Consider the following 22454-nt stretch of genomic DNA (forward strand, 5'->3'; position numbering starts at 1 on the left):
CATTCGAAAGGCAGAATTACAGAGCGGGAGAGACAGAGGAGACGGTTTCTCTGCTGGTTTACTCCCCAGATGGCCGCTACAGCCGGGGCTGGGCCAGTCTGAAGCCAGGAGCCGGAAGCTTCATCTGGGTGTCCCATCTGGCTGGCAGGAGCCCAAGCCCTTGAGCATATTAACAGGGAGTTGGAGCAGAAGTGGAGCAGCCTGGAGTCTTATCTGTGCCTATATTGATGCTGGCGCTGCAGGTAGCAGCTTAACCAGCTGCGCCATTGCACCAGCCCCTGGAGAAAAATTTTTGGCCAGAAAATTTTACTTAAACGACAAAGCCATCACATACACATTTCTGATACAAGCAGAACAAGGGCAGTAGTTGGTGTTAGTGTTAGACTATAACACACTGAAATTACCCAGACTGTCGTAAGAACAGACATAGCGTTTGTGTTCACCAAGGATTGTTCTGTGGGTGATCATTTAAGCATGAGCGTTTAGCCTGTTGAAGAATACGTTGACCTTGTATTTTAGAAATCTACCTTATTTCTGGCTGATGTCTTAGCAATATACCTTCACTTTGGAGAAATGTGGTCTCTCACAGGCTTCAAAGAACTTAGTTGACACGTGATCATAATTTGAAGTGTTTGAATGTGACGTTTGTATACTTTATTGACTTATTCAAAAGACACCGGTCCCATTCCTTGCTTCATTTCCTCTAAATGCCCGCAGGGATCAGGACTAAGAGGTTGTGTTGGGGCAGGAACAGGAACTCCAGCGATTCCTCTTACCTGGGTGGTGGGAACTGAACTGCTTGAGCCTTCACTACCTGCCGCTTCCCTGTTCTGCATTCAAATCAGGGGCCGCAGCTGGGTATCAAACCGAGGCCGTGATAGGGGATGCGGGCATCTTAATCATTTGGTTATGTCTCCGTGAACTTGACATCATTTAATGTGAGAAATAAGATGATGTGAAGTCATCTTACAGCTGCTTAGGGACTAGGTAGGTGTTATTTTTATTCTGTCATATGTTACAAGCTTTTCTGGCTATTTCACGAGTAATATTTAGTTATTAGGACAGTGCAAAAGTAGAATAGTATGGGTAACTTGTAGTTTGGCATTGTATTTCTTAGTGAGGTACTGTGGCACCTGGGTTATTAGGTACTGGGGCTTAAGAAACCACAGGGTGAACATGGTTCCATTACCTGGAGCATCACTTTACTCAGGGATTAGGACAAAAAGTATTTTTACATTTAAACATTTACATTTAAACATTTTACATAGGGTAAAATAGAAAACGATTGTGAACTATTGTTTTATAAGAAAAGTAAAATAATCTATGCAGTTTTAAATAAATTTTTCTTGGAATGGGCCCCATAGAGTGAAACCCCAAATTGGTCTTGAAAAATATATATAGCTCTACTTTTTACTATCAGAGTAGACAGAATGGACAAGATTAGTTGATTATGGCACTCTGATCATGAGGCCCCCTAGGACCTCGATCCAAGACAGCCCCTATGGAAACCGTTAGCAGCTGATTTGAGCTGCTAAAAAGTAGAAATGTTACCGCTTATCGCAGATCATCAAGGAGTATCAGTTCACTGCCTCTGTGAATATATTTTGGTTAAATATATTTGGGGTATATTTTGGTTAAAAATTTTGAGAACTGTTAGTAACAAAATACAGAAAATAAAGTGTCTGGAGAACAGTCACAAAACTCCTTCAGAACCACTGCAGGGCATTGAATATTAAATAATTCATTGGGTACATTTTTACATATCCTCAGGGTTTGTTAGGTTGTACAAGGGAATTCACCAAAGAAAAAGAATCTTGGCTTTACAAAAAGAGCTTGTGATAGAATGTTGAGCTTAGAATTAGGTAAATCACTGTAATAATACACATTTAAATAGCACTTGATATGTAACAAGCCATATTCAAAATGCTTGTTTTATATTAGCTCATTGACACTTAACAACAACCCAATGAGGTAGATGCAGATATTATCCCCATTTTAGTGACAGAGAAACTGAACCCTGGTTGACATTAAGTGAATTGCCAAAGATTACCCAACTAGTAAACAAAAATTTACGATTTGAGCCCAGTGTGCTTAGTACCTTGTAAAAAGATGAACGTTGTAAATATGGCACGAATGAAGGCCTGTGAGAAGCGGGTAGTTACGCTAAACCTTGAAGGACAGCAGTGTCGCACAGAAAAAAACACCACAGAGAAGCAGCAAAAGGCAGGTTGTTGACAGTTGACAACGAGGCATCATCAAATTGGAGACCCAGCTTCTTAGATCTGAGAAGGGGTGTGAGGGGAAGTACAGTACGAAAGAGCCTGAAAGGATTATTTGGTGGATAGGAGAGGGGTGTGCAGTAAGGCTTTTTTTGTTTATTTAAAAACCTAATTGATTATTTTTTTTTCAAAGATTTATTTTTTTATTTGAAAGGCAGAGTTACAGAGAGAGGGAAAGACAGAGGTCTTCAATCCCCTGGTTCACTCCCCAGATGGTGGCTCTGAAGCCAGCAGCTTGGAGCTTATTCCAGGTCTCCCACGTGGGTACAGGGGCCCAGGGACTTGGGCCATCTTCTGCTGCCTTCCTAGGTACATTAGCAGGGAGCTGGATTGCAGGTGGAGCAGTTGGTACTCAATTGGCATGCACATGGGATGCCAGCACTGCAGGTGGAGGTTTCCACCACGCCGCAGCCTCAGCCCTGCAGTAAGACTCTTAAACACTTAACAATAAAACAGTTTTTGTCAGGTTAATGAATAAGCAGCTTATAGCAAGTTTATACTTTGGTAACAGCAATCTGGCTTGATATGTTGATGTGACCGATTAAGAGCAGAATCTTTTGATAGGAGCAACTTTACAATCATACAACTGGAAAGGTCTTTACAGGTTTTTTTGTATAAAATGAACTTGGTTGTTGACCTTTAAGCCACCTAGGGACTCTGTGAAATGTCTTTTTGTGAAGGAAAGAGCTTCCGGTTAAGGAAGAGGTAAGCTCCCCTTATTTTTGTTTTTTAATTGGTTACTTTGTTTAGCTTTAGTGTTAGGGTTTTTAGACTGTAAAATATCATAACATTTTATTTTAAACCAAAGTCTTATTTAAAGGTAAAAGAACTAATTTACATGTACATGATAGCAATTTCCAAACTGTTATCCCTGAAACTTGGTAATTGGTAAAGGTGTTAGTTTTCAGTTTAATGGACTGTTTTTGTTGTTGTTAAAATAATGTCTTAACTTAAAAGCAAATGCTCCGCTTTTTAAAAAATATTTACCTGATAGAATTAAACTATTGGTCTTTGGCACTCCCACCAATTAAACTTTTTTTGTTGTTGTTGTTGTTTGTGTTTTTATTTGGGAAGTATTGACCTGGAGCTCTCATTTTTTTGTTTGTAGTTGATAGAACTCACCAGTGAGACCTTGTATTTTCCTAATCTTATTAAGGTGTAAATGTGAGAGATGACAGATAGAAACATTGATTTTTTTTTTTAATTTTTAAATTTGTAAAAGACTTTATTAATCAAAGACTAGTTCTCCAAGTGCATAACTACTGCAGACATGAAGGTGGTAACAAGAAAGAATATAAAGCTGTAGCTAAAATCTGTTCATCAGGATCAGATGGACTATTGATCTATAAATACAGCTCTTTATGCAGTATAGGTTTTTTTTTTAATCTAGAGAAATTGGTTATTATAATTCCAGTTGGAGAACGCAGCTAATATCATGGGAAAGACCCAGGTGCAGCTCTGTTGGAATGGAGATGAGGGAGGGGTTACTATTTGTAAGTGCAGTTCTAGTTCACCTGAGCAGTTAGATCTGGTGTAGCAGTTAGATGCTGCTTGTGGTGCCTGCATCCCATATTGGAATGCCTGGATTTCAATCCAGTACCACTCCCAGTTCCAACTTCCTGACAGTGTATACCATGGGAGGCAGCAGATAAAGGCTCAAGTATTTGGATTGCTGTCGCTTACCTGGGAAACCGTGATTGAGTTTCCTGCTGCCAGCTCCAGGCTGGCCTAGCCTCAGCAATTGAAGGCATTAGGGTAGTGAACCAGTGGATGGGATCTCTTGGAGTGTGTGTGTGTGTATGGGGGGGGTAGGGCGGGGGAAGGGGTAGATCCAGGTCATAGGGAGCCATCTGTATGGAAAAAATACAAAATCGTGACTACATTAGATACCGGGCCTTGGAAAGGGACTCAGTCAGTGAAGGGTCTGGAAACGTAAGCTTAATTAGCTGAGTAAATTAGCTTCTGGGTCTGTGCATCTCTTTTTTAATGTGATAAATGTGTATACTAAAATGTACAAAGAACGTCATCCCAGTTTGCTTGGGCTAATCAAGATTTATGCCTGTGGTCCCAGAGGCATGCCCAGTTTAGCCTTTTTCTTAAAATGATAGTTCCATTACAGTGAACCTGTTAGATTCAGTGAACATCTATTTTTTTCATTTCTGTCATGGTTCTGTTAATGTGTTAAGTCATATGAAATATAAAATTCTTGCTTTACCTTGTACGTAAATCTGAAAGACATAGAATGGTAACCCAGTTCTCTTATTCTGATGCTTTCCAAATGGAAAGTTACAAGCAGCTCCTTTAAAAAGCATGGAGGGCGTTTGCTGATAAAGGAAGTGGCCAGGGTCCTGAGCAGCTAGAGGCAACTAATGTGCTGAGTAGGGTCACAGATGTTAATTTTTTTTTTTTTTTTTTTTTGACAGGCAGAGTTAGACAGTGAGAGAGAGACAGAGAGGAAGGTCTTCCTTTTTCCGTTGGTTCACCCCCCAAGTGGCTGCTATGGCCAGCGCGTTGCGGCCAGTACGCTAAACCGATCCGAAGGCAGGAGCCAGGTGCTTCCTCCTGGTCTCCCATGCGGGTGCAGGGCCCAAGGACCTGGGTCATCCTCTACTGCACTCCCGGGCCTCAGCAGAGAGCTGGACTGGAAGAGGAGCAACCAGGACAGAATCTGGTGCCCCAACTGAGACTAGAATCCAGGGTGCCGGCACCACAGGTGGAGGATTAGCCTAGTGAGCTATGGTGCCGACCCACAGATGTTAATTTATCACTGATGTTTGTCCTGGCCACTTGGGGTATGAGCTAGCTAAACCATTGCTTGGTAAGGTCTGAGGGATTTGTATAGCTCCCATGCCTGGGGTGGGGTCAGTAGGAAATGGGAAATTTGAGATTAGGAGTGAATGAAATATTTGTGGTTTTGTCAACAGCTATTTGTTTTTTCATATTCATTGGTAATGCTTTTGTAATAGTTTTGGTACCAGGGAGTTCAAAGCAAAAGTTAACACTTAATAAAAAACTACTTGCATTTAAATTTGCAAGGAAGCTGATCTGTTACCTGTGCACTAAATGTTTAATAGTATTTAGCATTCCTTACCACATGAAAATCTGAAAATTCAGAACTGAAAAAAAAATCAGGAATTAGTTTGAAACTAAGTAGTTATTTCAAAGATATTATGCCTTCAGACAACAGTTTAAAACATTTAACTGCAGAAGGCACAATTGTGTATCACTCGGAAGTGTGGCTTTTCGTTTAGATCAGATGACTTCTAAGTTAATTCCATTTATTTAAATTTTCTTGTGTACAGGAGGTGATAACTATACATATGTAGCATTTATTAGAACTTCATGATGGTTAAATGTGCTGATTTTGTGCCATTGCTAACAGATATTGTAGGTAGATTGTCAACTAATCCCAGTCAATTTTTTTCATCTAATTATTGGAATTAAGGAAATATTTGGAAATTCATTTCTTTAAAAATGAAACATCTGATATTGTTGTGCATATAATTATTAATTCCATAAATACAGCATTGAAGATAAGATTACTCATGGGATCATATGAATACAAAATTGATGAATCATAGCATCATGAGTAAAACAGCGTTTTTATTATATCATATAACTTGTGTAGCTGGAAGGCACTTGAAATTGGTTGTGGTATATGTATACTATATAGTTACAACTAAGAAGCTTAATTTTAAACTATACATGGGTTTCAGCATTTTTCCCATAAAAAATAGTCATCTTTTAAAATTTTCCATGAGATTTTGAAGTTGTATCATAGATGCACAGTAATGTAACTGAACTACAATATTTTTGAGACAAAACTGATTTAGAAAGCAAAAAAGAATGATTCTCTGTATTATATGCTTTCTTTCTCTATTGTTTTCTTTTTTAAGATTATTTATTTGAAAGTCAGAATTACACAGGAAGAGGAGAGGCAGAGAGAGAGAGGTTCTCCATCCAGTGGTTCATTCCCCAGTTGGCTGCAATGGCTGGAGCTGGGCCGATCCAAAGCCAGGAGCTTCTTCTGGGTCTCCTATGTGGGTTCAGGGGCCCAAGAACTTAGGCCATCTTTTTACTACTTTCCCAGGCCATAGCAGAGAGCTGGATCAGAAGTGGAGCATCTGGGTCTCAAACCAGCACCCAGTTGGGTTGCTGGTGCTTCAGGCCAGGGTGTTAACCCACTGTGCCATAGCACCGGCCCTACTTTACTGTTTTCAATAATTGTGTTTCACATTTTAGTTTTTGAAGAGTTACTCCATAAATAATCTATGGGTCTTCCATGGCTACTGAATATTTTTATAAACTGGTCCTCTAAGTTTTGATGGCATTTTTTGTTCAAAAACATTTGGAAATCTTTATTCAAAGTATGATATAAATGGAGTAACCAAGAATCATATGTTTTAAATCTTTTGTTAATTACTGAAACTAAGGATTTGAAGATTTTGTACAAGACTTTGAAAATTTATGTTTGGTTTTCAAATTCTACATTGGAGTATTGTGATGGGCATAAAGAATCTTAAGATATAATGCCTTTTTTTCAAAAATACTTTTTTAAACTATGTAAATATATATATAGAGAGGGAGATAGAGAGTGTGTGAAATCCTGTTTGCTGGTTCACTCCCCAAATGCCCACAGTGGATGAACTAAGGCTAGGGCTAGATCCAGAAGTCATAAACATAATCTGGGTCTCCCATCAGGCATGAAAGGGACCCAGTCAATTGAACCATTGCCTGCTGACTTACAAGGTGTGCAATTGGAAGGAAGCTGGATTCAGCTGCTGAAGCCGGCGAGTGAACACAGGCACTGCAATGCAGAATGCAGGTGTGTTAGCTGCTCGGCCAGAGGCCTGCTTTGGAGTGCTTATTTTTAATTGGTTAATTTTATATTTTGTATCAGAATAAAATTGAGACATATTTATTGGAAACATATTCTTAGAAACTACTTAAGAGGGACTTTAAAATGTTCCATGAAAGTGTGTTATGAAAAAATTGCATGAATTTAACACAACAATTTTTTTCATTATATTTGTCAAGTTTTGTTTTGTAAAAAATGAGAGTGGTCTGGCTGAAAAGCCCACTAGAGCATTTCAGGCATGGAAAGCCAAGACACCATGGCAAAAAATGTGGTACATGAAAGACCTCTGTGAGAGAGCTTTTCTAAGAAGCGGGAGAGAACTTCCACTTTGCTTATGGCCTTTTTCTAAATACCGAGTTTGTGGATTCAAAAGGCTTCCATAGCCTAGACAGCTCATATCAAGAGCCTCAGGTGATTACTGACGTCATACATAAGAGTGTTAATTGTTAAATGGACAACAGGAGTCTCTGTGCACTAACTTCCCATGCAGGACCTCTGACCTAAAAGAGTTATGAGAAGTTAACAGTAAAACTCCTTCTCAAAGATTTATTTCATTTTAGTGTATTAAGTGGAGGATATTCTTATGTCTCATAAGTTTTAGTTATGCCTAAGTGTCCAATTCCATTGCTTGTTTGCTTAGGTGCTTCCTTAATTATAAAACTTGTTCTCAAGGACTTACTTTATTTAAATGTATTAAATGGAGGATAGTCTTAAGTGTCATAAGTTATAGTTATATGTAAGTGCTCCCAAAATATGTATCATTCTTGAGTGCTTCTTTAAGGTTAAGTTTCTAAAAAAAAAAAAAAAAGAAATTAACTTTGAGATGCAATGTCTTTGAACAGCCCTTGTCGACTATTGAGTAACATATATTTTTTTTTAATGCAAATTGTTGAACTCTTTACTTAGTACAGAGATGGTCTTCTGTGTAGAAAGTTAATATAGAATGGATGTTAGTGGACAATGGGTCTGGGAATGGGAGAGGGAGGAGGAAGAGGGGCGAGAATGTGGTTTGGGAGCGTGGGTAAGGTGGGAAGAATCACTATATTTCTAAAGTTGTTCTTAGGAAATACATGAAGTCTGTATTCCTTAAATAAAAGATTTCTTTGGGAAAAAAATTGAGAGCATGGAGTGATAAAGATAATACTTGGGAAAATATCCTGAGTCAGAGTTCTGGGTCCACTTCTTTTTTTTTTTTTTTGTGACAGGCAGAGTGGACAGTGAGAGAGATAGACAGAGAGAAAGGTCTTCCTTTGCCGTTGGTTCACCCTCCAATGGCCGCCGCGGCAGGCGCGCTACGGCCGGCGCACCGCGCTGATCCGATGGCAGGAGCCAGGTGCTTCTGGTCTCCCATGGGGTGCAGGGCCCAAGCACTTGGGCCATCCTCCACTGCACTCCCGGGCCACAGCAGAGAGCTGGCCTGGAAGAGGGGCAACCGGGACAGAATCCGGCGCCCCAACCGGGACTAGAACCCGGTGTGCCGGCGCCGCAATGCGGAGGATTAGCCTAGTAAGCCACGGCGCCGGCCCTGGGTCCACTTCTAATCGCAGCTTCTTGATTTTGTCCTTCCTGATTTGACACTTTCCCAGATGATTATCATCACTGTAACCATCATCATCAAAGTGAGTAGCAGTCTGGCAGGTAGAGCACATCTCTTTGAATAGGAATAAACTAAAGACCTATTATTATTCCTTTAAAACTTGACTCATGTTTTTTAAAATTTGTGAATAATTAGGTTTTTGAAGATTTACATGAAGATTATTTTAGAAATTTGAGTGTTTTGTATTTTAAATCTTGCTTATTAAAATTAAAATCTATTTGGTTACCTGTAAGATTACTAGGGATAATTGTATGGAAAACTTAAGTTTTTAGCCATGAATTGCCAAATTGCAGTTAAATAGTAGTTGAGTAAGTTTAATGGAAATAAGTTTTTCAAGACTATTGCTAAATTTTAGAAACAGTACTAATAGAACTATGAATATATACATTTTTTGCCCTGAATTAATGATATGTATAGCCTGAAGCTTGAATCTGTGTTAGACTACCATTCATACTGTGAAATATCTTCCACTGTGTGATTCAGGAGTGGTTGTGCTCATGATTACAGCCTGTGGCTGTGGAACAGTGTTTACTGTGTGAAAACACTGAAAGAATTCAGTCTCCAAGAACTTGTTTTAATTTGGTCCCTATGCTGAGTGGTAGGTGGAATTCTACTTCATTGACAGTTTTCCTCTCAATTCCTTTCTTTTTGTAATTCATGTATCTCTAAAAGCCTTTTTCTTGTATTAGAGGAATTTATTAAAATCCATAACATTCTAACATAATCATTACTATTCCTAACACATCTGTTTGACCTGCTTTAGTTTTGTTGAAAGCCAATGTAAGTGCTTTTTCTAGGCTAGATACTGTCCTGAATCTTAATAAGTCCACAAGCAAACATTGTTAAATATTGGTGTTTTAGATTAATACTTATTTCAGTGTAATACAAGCTATAAAATATTTTTTAACTTGTTAATTGTTTCATTAACTTTCTTTATATTTTCCAATTTTATCACATGATGTTATAACATTTTCACATTCTGAAACAGTTTGCATTGTCTGGCACTGTGCCTTCTAAGAAAATAACCTCATCAGGAAACCAAAACGTGAAAGAAAACAAAAAAGGAAAGATTTAAGGTTGATAGTGTAAGATATTGTATAATACCCATAGTATTTAATTCCTGATCAGTATCTCCCGGTACTGCATGCAGAAAGTATATGTTAGTGTTATTTTTGGTATTCCTTTGGCAAACTCGTTGCCTATGTGTCTCTCTTTTTTAAAGTAAAGTATCTCTTTACCAATTTTTTTAAACGTTTCCTTGCAAGAAGATTACATGCCAGATGGATTTCTGTAGTGAGCATGGTTCCCATTCTTTTTGTCTCTGTCATTTTTCTTTCTTTGTTCTTCCTTTATGCTGTATTCCCTTCTCCTCCTCCCCACCTTACCCTGTTTCCACATTTAAATTTTTTTTCTTTCTTAGTAAAGGAAAATGTAACCAATACCTCCTATTCCCAGCACTCAGAATGAATGGTTTATAGAGCATTCTCTGAAAAGGTTATCACCTACCTAATGTTTTTAACTATATAAACCATAATGACAGCTAATACCAAAAGAGATGGTTATAATATATTTCTTTAAAAATCCATTTTCCAGAATAATGTAGTAATTACTGTTCAAGATGAACCTCTATCCTAACCTCTCCCAAATTTTCTGCTGATTTAAATTTCCAGACAAAAATTGGAAAATTCTTAAGAATATTTTTGTAATATATATAAATAAAAATTTCATGAAAAATTGGCATTTGAATGAGGTCTTCAAAGTGTCAAATATTTAGAATGAGAAATATGGTGGGAAAAGTATCAGTAATATGAGGTAAAGTATGTACTTTACTTTGGTTAGGTTTTGAGATCCGTAATGTAGAAAAGCAGAAAACAAAGTTGAAAGCAAAGTTGGAGCCATGGTTTGGAAGGCATAGCCCTAAGTGAAAAGCTGAGCTGTGTTTTGGACCAATTACCCAAGTAGTAAAATAAGTTGGAGAACATTTACATAAAAATAAAGGCAAACTCTTAAGTCTTTTTTTGTTTGTTTTTTAAAATTTTTTTTCTCCAGAAACCTTTTAATTAATGAATACAAACTTCATACATTTCATAATTACAACTTTGGGAACATGGTGATTCTTCTCATCATACCCACCCTCCCATCCACTCTCCGACTGCTCTTCCTTCTCCCTCTCCTATTCCCATTCTTATTTTTTACTAGGATTTATTTTCAGTTAACTTCATACACATATAATTAACTCTATGTGAAATAAAGAGTTCAGGGGCCGGCGCCGTGGCTCACTTGGTTAGTCCTCTGCCTGCGGCGCCGGCATCCATATGGGCGCCATGTTCTAGCCTCTGTTGCTCCTCTTCCAGTCCAGCTCTCTGCTGTGGCCCGAGAAGGCAGTGGAGGATGGCCCAAGTGCTCAGGGCCCTGCACCTGTGTGGGAGACCAGGAGGAAGCACCTGGCTTCTGGCTTCGGATTGGCAAAGCATGCCTGCCGTAGGGCCATATGGGGGGTGAACCAACGGAAGGAAGACCTTTCTCTCTCTCTCTCTCTCTCTCACTGTCTGTCAAATTAAAAAAAAAAAAATAATGAGTTCAACAAATAGTACGGGGGAAAAAAAAAACCAAAACTGTTTCGCAGTAGTCGAGACAAGGGCTATTCAAAGTCATTGCTTCTAAAAGTTCAATTTCACTTCTATGCATTAAATTTTAAGTGCTCTATTAGTTATCACAGGTCAGGGAGAACATAGGATATTTGCTCTTTTGGGATTGGCTTATTTCACTAAGAATGATTTTTTCTGGTTTCATCCATTTTTTTGAAAACTACTGGATTTTGTTCTGTTTTAATTCTGGGTAGTATTCCATGGTATACAAATTTCATAATTTTGTTTTATTTTAAATATTTATTTATTTGTTTGAAAGTCAGAGTTACAGAGAGGCAGAGAGAGGGAGGGGAGGAGGGAGGGAGAGAAAGAGAGGGGGAGATTGAGAGAGAGGGAGGTCTTCCATCCACTGGTTCACTTCTCAGATAGCTGCAGTGGCCAGAGCAGTGGCGATCTGGAACCAGGATCCAGGAGCGTCTTCTGGGACTGCAATGTGAGTGGAGGGGCCCAAAGACCTTGGCTATTATCTGCTTTCCCAGGCCATACCAGAGAGCTGGATTAGAAGTAGAGCAGCCTGGACTTGAAAAGGTACCCAAAAAGGATGCTTAAACTGCAGGCAATGGCTTACTGGCTTACTTGGTATACTACAGCACCAGCCTTTCCTTTCTTTCTTTCTTTCTTTTTTTTTTTTTACAGGCAGAGTGGACAGAGAGAGAGAGAAAGGTCTTCCTTTTTGCCGTTGGTTCACACTCCCATGGCCGCCGTGCTGCGTCCAGCGCACCACGCTGATCCGAAGGCAGGAGCCAGGTGCTCATCCTGGTCTCCCATGGGGTGCAGGGCCCAGGCACTTGGGCCATCCTCCACTGCACTCCTGGGCCACAGCAGAGAGCTGGCCTGGGAGAGGGGCAACCGGGACAGAATCCGGTTCCCCGACTGGTACTAGAACCCAGTGTGCTGGCGCCACAAGGCGGAGGATTAGCCTATTGAGCTGTGGCATTGGCCACCACTTTTTTTTTTTTTTTTTGACAGGCAGAGTTAGAGACAGAGAGAAAGGTCTTCTTTCTGTTGGTTCACCCCCGAAATGGCCCTACGGCCAGCATGCTGTGCCAATCCAAAGCCAGAAGCCAGGTGCTTCCTCCTGGTCTCCCACACAGGTGCAGGGCCCTGAGCACTTGGGCCATCCTTTACTGCCTTCTCGGGCCACAGCAGAGAGCTGGCCTGGAAGAGGAGCAACTGAGACTAGAACCTGGCACTCATATGGATGCCAGTACCGCAGGCAGAGGATTAACTAAGTGAACCATGGCGCCAGCCCCTCAGCACTTCTTTTTTTTTTAAATTATGTTCTCCTAGACTAGAGCAGTAAGCTCCCACCCTGTTCTGCCATCTTAAGTCCTCAAACCTTTAAATTTTAAATACATTTGGTGACTGAATACTTAGTACTGTAGTGATCAATGTTGAATGCATTTAACAAATGATTTCTGGGAATTCAGTGGCATGTCCTTTTAGTTATGTGCAAGTATTTTGCTATGATATATTTTGTTAGTCATAAAGTTCTAGCTAGTTTCCTCCATTGCTTAGGGAATATACATCAATACTGTATTTTCATTTTAGCCTAAACAAACCATAAAACAGAAGTATAAGGACATGGTCAAATAAAAATGAATTGTTGATCATTACCTGTTTTAATTTTTTGTACAGGTTGTAGACATTCATGTTCTTTGATAACCTGTGTTTGAACACCTTTTGTGTCAGTTTTCCACCTTAAGAGTTTTCGTGGTAGGTTCAAGCCATCTGTCAGTATTGAAGCTAAAACTATCCCCAAATAATTGCTTCTCAGTCTGTTTTGCCGCTAGTGATGTAAGTGTCCTATACTTTGAAACAGAAGCTAGTGACCCAAGGAAATAGGTGTTAGGTTTTATGATTTGGAGGTTCAAAGACAGTGAAGAGACCAGGAACAGTAGATAAGACTTTATTTTAGGGCGGACAGAGTGGGGGATAAAGAGAGTGGGGTTGAGCCTGCCAGTAGAGAGGACGGGGGTTTGAAGCCAGGCTTCTTTCAGTTGAGTAGCAGGCAGAGTCCCTTCATAAGTTGCTTGCTGTGGGAGGTACAGAGCAACACCCGGATCCATGTGAAGTGGGTGGGGACGTCCAGACAGGCTCCTTGTGAGTGTAGAGTGCAGCTTCTCAGCAGTTTGGAGTGTCCCTGGTGGGGCCTTTCCTGCACGGCACCTCTCATTCGTCTTTAGATTCTCTTTCTGTGTGCAGTTTCATGGAGCCTGGGGATTCAGACCTAGTGTCGTAATGGATTCTGTCAGGTCTCAGTGGTTCTAATGGTAGGAATGGATCTTGTATTATAATTGGAAGAAGTTGTAGAAGCTGCAGTAGGATTGAGTTTTCGTCATCAGTGATGCTAGTGAAATCTAGCATTGGAGCTGATGCTGTCAGTGGTGGCCAGTGTTCACTAGTTCCAGAAGTGATGTCATTATACGATTAATTATACAATGATTTTGACATGATACCACAGCTGACTGGACTTTCTTGTTCCTACTGTTTGCAAAAATATGTTTCCTCAGCCTTCTCAGCATGTCAGTTGTCTACTTAATTTCCTTCTTTTTTTTTAATCAAATGGAGCTTTTAATTCTGAGCTTACTTAATACATACACACAGATTTACACTTTACAGGTATATACATATATTTAGGTATAAAAACAAATTTGAAGATATTTTAAAAGTTCATGTTATGAAAATACAATGCATGGATTTCAAAAATTTGTTGTACCAAAAAAGACTAATCTTGTAATTCATTTTTCCTGTGGACTCTCTGAAGTATTCTCATATATATACTCAGGTCTCATTCTCCCAATACTTAGATTTGATACAGTCAGTGCAAACATTGATAAATACTGAATTCCTACTTGTGGATCAAATACAGGACTAGGTTCTTGTGAGCCTCTGATGATATTTTCATACAAAACTCATAAGGTGGAAAACTCACACAAAAGGTGTTCAAACACAGGTTATCAAAGAACACGAATGTCTACAACCTGTACAAAAAATTAAAACAGGTGATGAGTACAGAACCTTTGTTTATGGTGCTTCTGTTTAAATATACATTGTCAATTCACTAACATTGAGGTCACAGACAATAGCAGTTTAATTCATGCCTGAATCTTGAATGAAACTTAGGTATTTTCTCTGTGGAATGCATATCACAGGATTGTTAAGCCACAGCCTTCAGCACTATCCTTAGTAGCCATATTATACAGTGAAATAAAGAAAATCACAAAAGTTTGAAAATCATGGCACCAAATAAACTGGAAAAGGGACATTGTTTGCAGTATGAGAGCTGAAAAATTGATTGTAAAGAAGGGAGAACAAAAGGAAAAAGATGGGAAATACTGGGAACTAGTATTTGTGTTTTGAGTATTTTTAAAGTTTATTTTTACATGTTGAATTTCTGATTGCTATTTTACATTTAAACTTACTTATTTGAGAGAAAGAGAGAGTTCCCATCTGCTGGTTAACTTCCTGAATGCCCACAGTGGTTAGGACTGGACTGAGCCAAAGCTGGGACCCAGGAGCTCAGTCCAGGTCTCCCACAAGGGTGGCAGGAACTCATTTACTTAAACCTTCACTACTTTCTCCCTGTGTCTGCATTCGCAAGAATCTGGAATCAGAAGCTGAAGCCGGGTCTTGAATGCAGGTGTTCTGATAAGAGCTTCAGGAATCTTAACCAGTATCTTGACTGCCAGACTAAGTGTCTACCCTTCAATCTTTGTATATTGCCTGTTTCTTAACATATTACTGCAGTGATAATTATTTTTTTTTTTTTTGATAGGCAGAGTGGATAGTGAGAGAGACAGAGAGAAAGGTCTTCCTTTGCCGTTAGTTCACCCTCTAATGGCCGCCGTGCCGGCCGGCACACCGCGCCAGTCCGAAGGCAGGAGCCAGGTGCTTCTCCTGGTCTCCCATGGGGTGCAGGGCCCCAGCACTTGGGCCATCCTCCACTGCACTCCCGGGCCATAGCAGAGAGCTGGCCTGGAAGAGGGGCAACCGGGACAGAATCCGGCGCCCCGAACGGGACTAGAACCTGGTGTGCCGGCGCCGCTAGGCGGAGGATTAGCCTGTTGAGCCACAGCGCTGGCAACTATCCCTTTGAATATGCTTTCACCCCTTGACTATTTTCAGGTTGCTATTGAACTCCAGTTACGCCAACATGAGCTATTTTCTGCTTTTTCTAAGTTCCCATGAACCTTATTTACCCCTATTGATCCTTTTTTTATTTGATTTTTCTCCTCTGACTTGCATTTTTTAATTGTCTGTCTTTGAGCTTACAGATAATTTTGAGCTTTTTTTTTTTTTTTGATATTTGTATTTTATTTACAAGTACATGATGGATGTCCCTGGGAAAGTCTAACTTGGGGTAAGTGCAATATAAATAAGTGATTACTGGCTCCACGGTGACCTGTGAAAGAAGTCCATGCCACTGTTTCTTCAAATAATGATTTTGTTATTTAGCAAAACAAAACAGTGGGGCCTGTGCTGTGTCTTAGCAGGTAAGGCTACCGCCTGCAATGCTGCAGCCTGCAGTGCCTGCCTCCCATATGAGTGCCAGAAATGGAGTCCTAGCTGCTCCGCTTATGATCCGCCTTCCTGCTAATGTGCCTGGGAAAGCAGCAGAGGATGGCCCAAGTCTTTGGGCCCCTGCACCCGTGTGGGACACCCGGAAGAAGCTCCTGGCTTCAGATCGGTCCAGCTCTGCCCATTAAGACCATTTGGGGAGTGAACCAGCAGATGGACCATCTCTCTCTGTGTCTCTGCCTTTCAAATAGGTAAATGAAAATCTTTTAAAAATAATTAAAAGAAAACAAAACAACAGACCCACATGATTTCTTCATGAAAGAATTAAGGATGACTTTTCAAAACTCCACAGTCTCTGATGGAATGTCTGAGGTGACCAAGATGTCACTTTCCTTCAGTGACAGCCCTTGTTTTCCAAGAGCACCAGCTTCTGAGCAAAGGACCTCATATTCATCCGAGTGTCTGCCCGAGGAGTGGGGAGACCTCCATCCTTAAGAGCTTGAATTTTTTTTTTTTTTTTTTTGGACAGGCAGAGTGGATAGTGAGAGAGAGACAGAGAGAAAGGTCTTCCTTTGCCTTTGGTTCACCCTCCAGTGGCCACCTCAGCTGGCGGGCTGCGGCCAGTGCACCATGCTGATCCGAAGGCAGGAGCCAGGTGCTCATCCTGGTCTCCCATGGGGTGCAGGACCTAAGCACTTGGGCCATCCTCCACTGCACTCCCAGGCCACAGCAGAGAGCTGGCCTGGAAGAGGGGCAACCGGGACAGAATCCAGCGCCCCGACTGGGACTAGAACCCGGTGTGCTGGCGCCGCAGGTGGAGGATTAGCCTAGAACCGTGGCACCAGCGAAGAGCTTGAATTTTTAATTTTGCTGCTTCCACCTTGGTATGCTGTTCCACCCTTTGTTCTTCCAGGATTTCGTCAATGCACACTTGCTGGAGGATGTGTCACTGAATCCAGACTGATCAGTGCCTTTTTTTTTTTTTTTTAAGATTTATTTCCTTGTTTGAAAGTCAGAGTTACACGGAGAGAAGGAGTAGGGGAGTGGGAGACAGAGAGGTCTTCCATCTGCTGGTTGACTCCCCAGTTGGCCGCAATGGCTGGAACTGGGCTGATCCGAAGCCACAATCCAGGAGCTTCCTTGGGTCTCCCACGTGGGTACAGGGACCCAAGGACTTGGGCCATCCTCTACTGCTTTCCCAGGCCATAGCAGAGAGGTTGATTGGAAATGGAGCAGTCAGGACTCGAACCAGTGCCCATATGGGATGCTGGCATTGCAGGCGGCCATCAGCTTTACTGCTGAGCCACAGTGCCAGCCTGATCAGTGCTTCTTAAAAAGCCTGTAAGTGTCCTTTCATCTCAAAGCTGGCCCAAGCGCTTTTTGTCAGTGCCCTGGGTGAGGCTGACGGTGCCGGCATGTAGTTCATCGTGAGCTAAGGGTGCCAGGTGGAGAGCAGTGGTGGGCTTCCTCGCACCATGGTCACTGCTTTGGCAGGAATAGGACAGAAACCTCAACGCAGGCCAGCACCTGAGCCCAAAGCCTGAGCTGTTTCTTTTGTTAATGCCTTTTATCATTTTGCTTAGTGTACTTTTTGTTGAATGATTTCTGGCTGTTTTTGCTAGGAGTCCCCAAGCCCAGAATTGTCTCTAATCCACAGTTGGTGTGCTATTGGCAGTGAACTGGGAAAATGTCAGAAAATGGAATCCTTCCCTGTGAGCCACTTCCTGCAGCTAGTGTAGACTAAGATGCCTAGTCTTATGGCCAGCAGTGCCACAATGCCGGATGTCATATGGAATGCACAGACCACTGAAACCAGCATAGCATTAGGACCAAACCCACACTGCCATGGTGTGCTATTGGCGTGGACTCACAGGCAGAGGCCCCTGCAGCCAGCCACAGATAATGCTGGCCAGAAGAATCCTTTTTCACTTTCGCTGTCGTTTAGCTGTTTCCAAGCTGATACAGATGTTAGTCTTAAACTCCTAGGTAAGTTTCTATGAGACAGATGGGGATGGGCATTAGATAGTACATATAATTTGGTGGAAACTAAAAGTGTCATTGACAATGAAAAATTAAGCTGGACTAAAATCACCTGATTTATCCATACATAGGTATGGAAAATACATTTAGACTTGTCCCTAATATGAACTCTGTTATGTTGGAGCTACTCATACAATTGATAGTGCTACTTGTTATGTTTTATAGCCTGAATTGTTTTATATTATTGACTGTGTCATACTTAACATTTTTGAACTTTGCAATATTACTTTATTTTGCAAGTTGTAGAATGTTGGAGAATAATCTCCATGGTCCTCCTTTCTCTTAGCATGTGATGAGTCAGTAAACAACTTCTATTTTTTTTTTTTTTTTTTTGTATTTTGAATGGCAGCATTACCCTTGTGGTGTTGTAGTGCACAGAGTGTTATGGTTCTTTGCTCATCGAATTCAAAATAATCAATTAAAGCATAGCTATTTGGAACCGGTGTTGTGGAAGTCCCACTGCTCTGCTTTCTCTCTGGTTCCCTGCTCCTGTGCCTGAGAAAGCAGGAGCTAGCTCAGATATTTGGGCCCTTGCCAGGCAGGGAGATCCGGATGGAGTTGCAGGCTCCTGACTTCAGCCAGGCCTAGCCCTGGCCATCATGGCCATTTGGAGAGTGAACAAGTGGATGGAAGATACTTTTCTCTCTGTTTATCTTTCTCTCTCTGTAATTCTCTGCCTTTCAAATAAATCTTAAAAAAAAAAAAAAAGACATAGCTAATGGGAAAAGCAAGTTCATTAAGTGGCAGAGCTGGAGTATTGAGTAACTGTCATTCATGTATATGAAAATCATTGGAAAAATGAACATCTTTGTTTATTTTCAGTTTGTTTACTTGAAAAGTAGTGTAAGGTATTTTTCATTAAAAGTTGCGAACTCAAACTTCTTGGCTGTGAATCCTGCCTCTACCACTAATAAGAAGAGTGACGTTGGGCAGGTTATGTAACTTCTTTGTGCCTTGGTTTCCTCATCAGTAAAATAGGGACAAAAGTGTAACCTATTTTGTAGAGTTGCCATGGAGATGAAATGAATTTATACATGTAGAGAGAAATATCTAACATGCTGCATCATATATAGCATACAATATTAGGAATTATTTTGAGACCAGCACTGTGGTATAGCAGGTAAGGCCGCTGCCTGTGATGCCTGCATCCCATATGGGTGCCGGTTCAAGTCCTGGCTACTTCACTTCCTATCCAGCTCCCTGCTAATATGCCTGAGAAAGCAGTGGAAGATGGCCCAGGTCCTTGGGACCCTGCAGGAAGAGACCTAGAGGAAACTCTTGTCTCCTAAAAGATATATTTTGCTGATCTGCTTATGAATGTTTCGTAGCATTTTACTATTTGTAGAACAAATATTTTATCACCATTAAATATTACTGTATCGTTGACATTTAATTCTATGTTTGGCACAACTGTCGTAGATATGAAACACCTTCATAATGAATAGATTTTTTTTTAAAAAAGAAGGTGCTATAATCTAAGTGTGTTCTCTCAAAAATCCATATGTGGAAATCTTAACTTGGGGCCAGCACTGTGGCAGTGTGTTAAGCCACTGCCTGCAGTGCCAACATCCCATATGGGTTTGAGTCCTGGCAGTTCCACTTCTGATCCAGGTCACTGCTGCTACTCCTGGGAAAACAGTGGAAGATAGCTCAAGTGCTTGGGCCCCTGCACCCATGTGAGAGACTAGAATGGCGCTCCTGGCTTCGGATCAGCACAGCTCTGGCTGTGGCAGCCATATGGGGAGTGAATCAGCGGATGGGAGATCTCTCTCTGTCTCTACCTCTCTCTGTAACTCTTTGAAAATAATAAAGTTAACACTGCATTTTAAAATGTCCTTCATTCAGCTTTGTTGGCAGGAGTATTAGAGACCACCTGTTTAATCATTGTCTCTTTTAACCTTTTCTTTTCAGGACCAGAGTTCTAATAAAGCAGGAAAGGAGAAAGCAAAAGGTAAAGAAAATAAAATTTTATTTATATTAGCCTTGTGAAAACAGTGATTGTCTGAAGCAGTTTCCTGCTGATTGGTTCACCTAAATGAACTGTTTTTGCAGGTAGCTTGATAAAGCACCTTTTACTTAGGCAGAGACTTAAGGTCATTGTTAGTTCTTACTGTCTTCTTAGCTCCAAAATACATTGCAAACTTGACCACTGCTTGCGCTATGAGTGCTCTAATTCAGATCATCACTTACTGCTTATTATACTGTAATGGTCTTGTAACCTATGTCCTGCTCCCATTTTTGTGCTTTTTTTTATTAATAACACTGTATTAGAGATGAACTTAAAACTGAGCAGTGTGTGTCTGAGAGAAACTCTTGCACACATGTACTTTCTTCTTTTTTAAAAAAAAAGAAGGCCAGAGACCAGCGCTGCGGTGTAGCAGGTAAAGCCACTGCCTGCAGTGCTGGCATCCAGTAGGGGAACCAGTTCAAATCTCGGCTGTTCCACTTCCTATCCAGCTTCCTACTAATACACTTGGGAAAGCTGTAGAAAATGGCTCAAGTATTGGGCTTCTGCCACCCGCTTAGGAGATGGAGATGAAGTTTGGCCTGGGCCGGGCAACGCCAAAGCTAAGAACTTGGAATTCCTTCTGGATCTCTGGATCTGAATAACTGCCATTGTATCAGTGTATTGACTGCATGTAATTTGTGTGGAGGAATCCGCAATACATAGTGCTGAGCAAAGAAGCAACTCCTAGAAGAATTCAAATAGATAAGATTTATAGTAGCAGGTGTCGTGGCACAGTGGAATAAGCACCTCTTGGGACATCAGCATCTCATATCAGAGTGCTGGTTTGAGTCCTGGTTATACTGCCTTTGATCCAGCTTCCTGCCAATGTACCCGAGAAGCAGTGAAGGTTCAAGTCCTTGAGTCCCTGCCACTCACATGGAAGACAGATGGAGTTCTGGGTCCTGGCTTTGGCCTGGCCCAGCCCTTGCTCTTGTGGCCATTTGGGGACAGAACCAGCAGATGGAAGATCTCTCTCTCAGTCTTTTCCTCTGTCATTCTACCTTTCAAAAAAAATAAGTCTTAAATAATCATTACTTTTACAAAAAGTTTTCAAAACATGGGGAAAAACTCTAACAATACATCAGTAAGTCAAATGTAAAATAAAAGGAAAGCCAAGGAGTGAGGACTGTAGTGGTAGGATATTTCCCTCTCTGGACCATCTGCTGTCCCCCCCCCCCCCCATTCACTCTTTCCTCCCATTGTTTCCTCAGTGTGTTGCACTGTACAGTTCTTGCTAGTGTTAACAATGGACTTTATGTTCAGCTGAAAGAAGTCTTCAGGGCAATATTGTGGTGTAGTGGGTAAAGCCACCACTTGGCATCCCATAAGGAGACTGGTTCAAGTTCTTGCTGATCCATTTCCAATCCAGCTCCTTGCTAATGAGCCTGGGGAAGCAGTGGAAGATGACCCAAGTTCTTGGGCCCCTGAACACATGTGGTAGACGGGGAAGAAGCCCCTGGATCCTAGCTTCAGTCTGGCCCATCCCTGGCTGTTGTGGCCACTTGGGGAATGAAACAGTGGATAGAAGATATGTCTCTCCCTCAATCCATCACTCTCTATCTCTTTATTTCACATAAATAAAATAAATCTTTAAAAAAAGATTTTCTGCCTGACTTAGTTTAATATTCATCATCTTTTACACAGTTCACCATTCCCCTTCATCTTGTGTTTTTTTTTCTTTTTTTGACACATTCTGGAGATTTTATTTCTGTCTCACTGGTCCCCTTAAAATGATTCTTTTCAAGGTGAAATTTTTCTAATTCTCTGCCGAGCATTTTCTAGGTGCTTTTACCAACTGAGACATAACAGAAAATTGAGCCTGTTCTAGTCAGGTAAATGATACATATACCAGACACAGATTAGAGATAATCATGGCTAAAGTTTGAGGACCAAGTCTCCTGAGTAGCATTTTTTTGCTGTTCTTTATTCCAGGAAACACATATGCATACCTACTTTGTGTCACTCTGATTCATTCATCTACCTTCGAAATTGTTTTTTTTTTTTTTTAATTTTTGACAGGCAGAGTGGACAGTGAGAGACAGAGAGAAAGGTCTTCCTTTTGCCGTTGGTTCACCCTCCAATGGCCGCCGCGGTAGCGCGCTGCGGCCGGCGCACCGCGCTGTTCCGATGGCAGGAGCCAGGTGCTTATCCTGGTCTCCCCTGGGGTGCAGAGCCCAAGCACTTGGGCCATCCTCCACTGCACTCCCTGGCCACAGCAGAGAGCTGGCCTGGAAGAGGGGCAACCGGGACAGGATCGGTGCCCCGACCGGGACTAGAACCCGGTGTGCCGGCGCCGCAAGGCGGAGGATTAGCCTGTTGAGCCACGGCGCCGGCCTGTTTTTTTTTTTTTTTTTTTGACAGGCAGAATTAGACAAAGAGAGAGACAGAGAGAAAAGTCTTCCTTCCGTTGGTTCACTCCCCAAATGGCTGCCATGGCCAGAGCTATGCCGATCCGAAGCCAGGAGCCAGGTGCTTCCTTCTGGTCTCCCATGTGGGTGCAGGG

The 22454-nt window shown here is 41.3% G+C and overlaps 1 protein-coding gene across 1 annotated transcript in view; it reads left to right on the forward strand.

Moving 5' to 3' along the window:
- Positions 1-22454, forward strand: part of REDIC1 (regulator of DNA class I crossover intermediates 1) — a 97920-nt gene that overhangs the window by 507 nt on the left and 74959 nt on the right. Inside the window, 1 exon segment of the mRNA XM_062195236.1 lies at positions 19855-19894. Coding sequence (XP_062051220.1) covers positions 19855-19894 — 40 coding nt within the window.

The sequence above is a fragment of the Lepus europaeus genome, chromosome 6 (assembly GCF_033115175.1).
Source record: "Lepus europaeus isolate LE1 chromosome 6, mLepTim1.pri, whole genome shotgun sequence".
Lineage (NCBI taxonomy): Eukaryota > Metazoa > Chordata > Mammalia > Lagomorpha > Leporidae > Lepus > Lepus europaeus.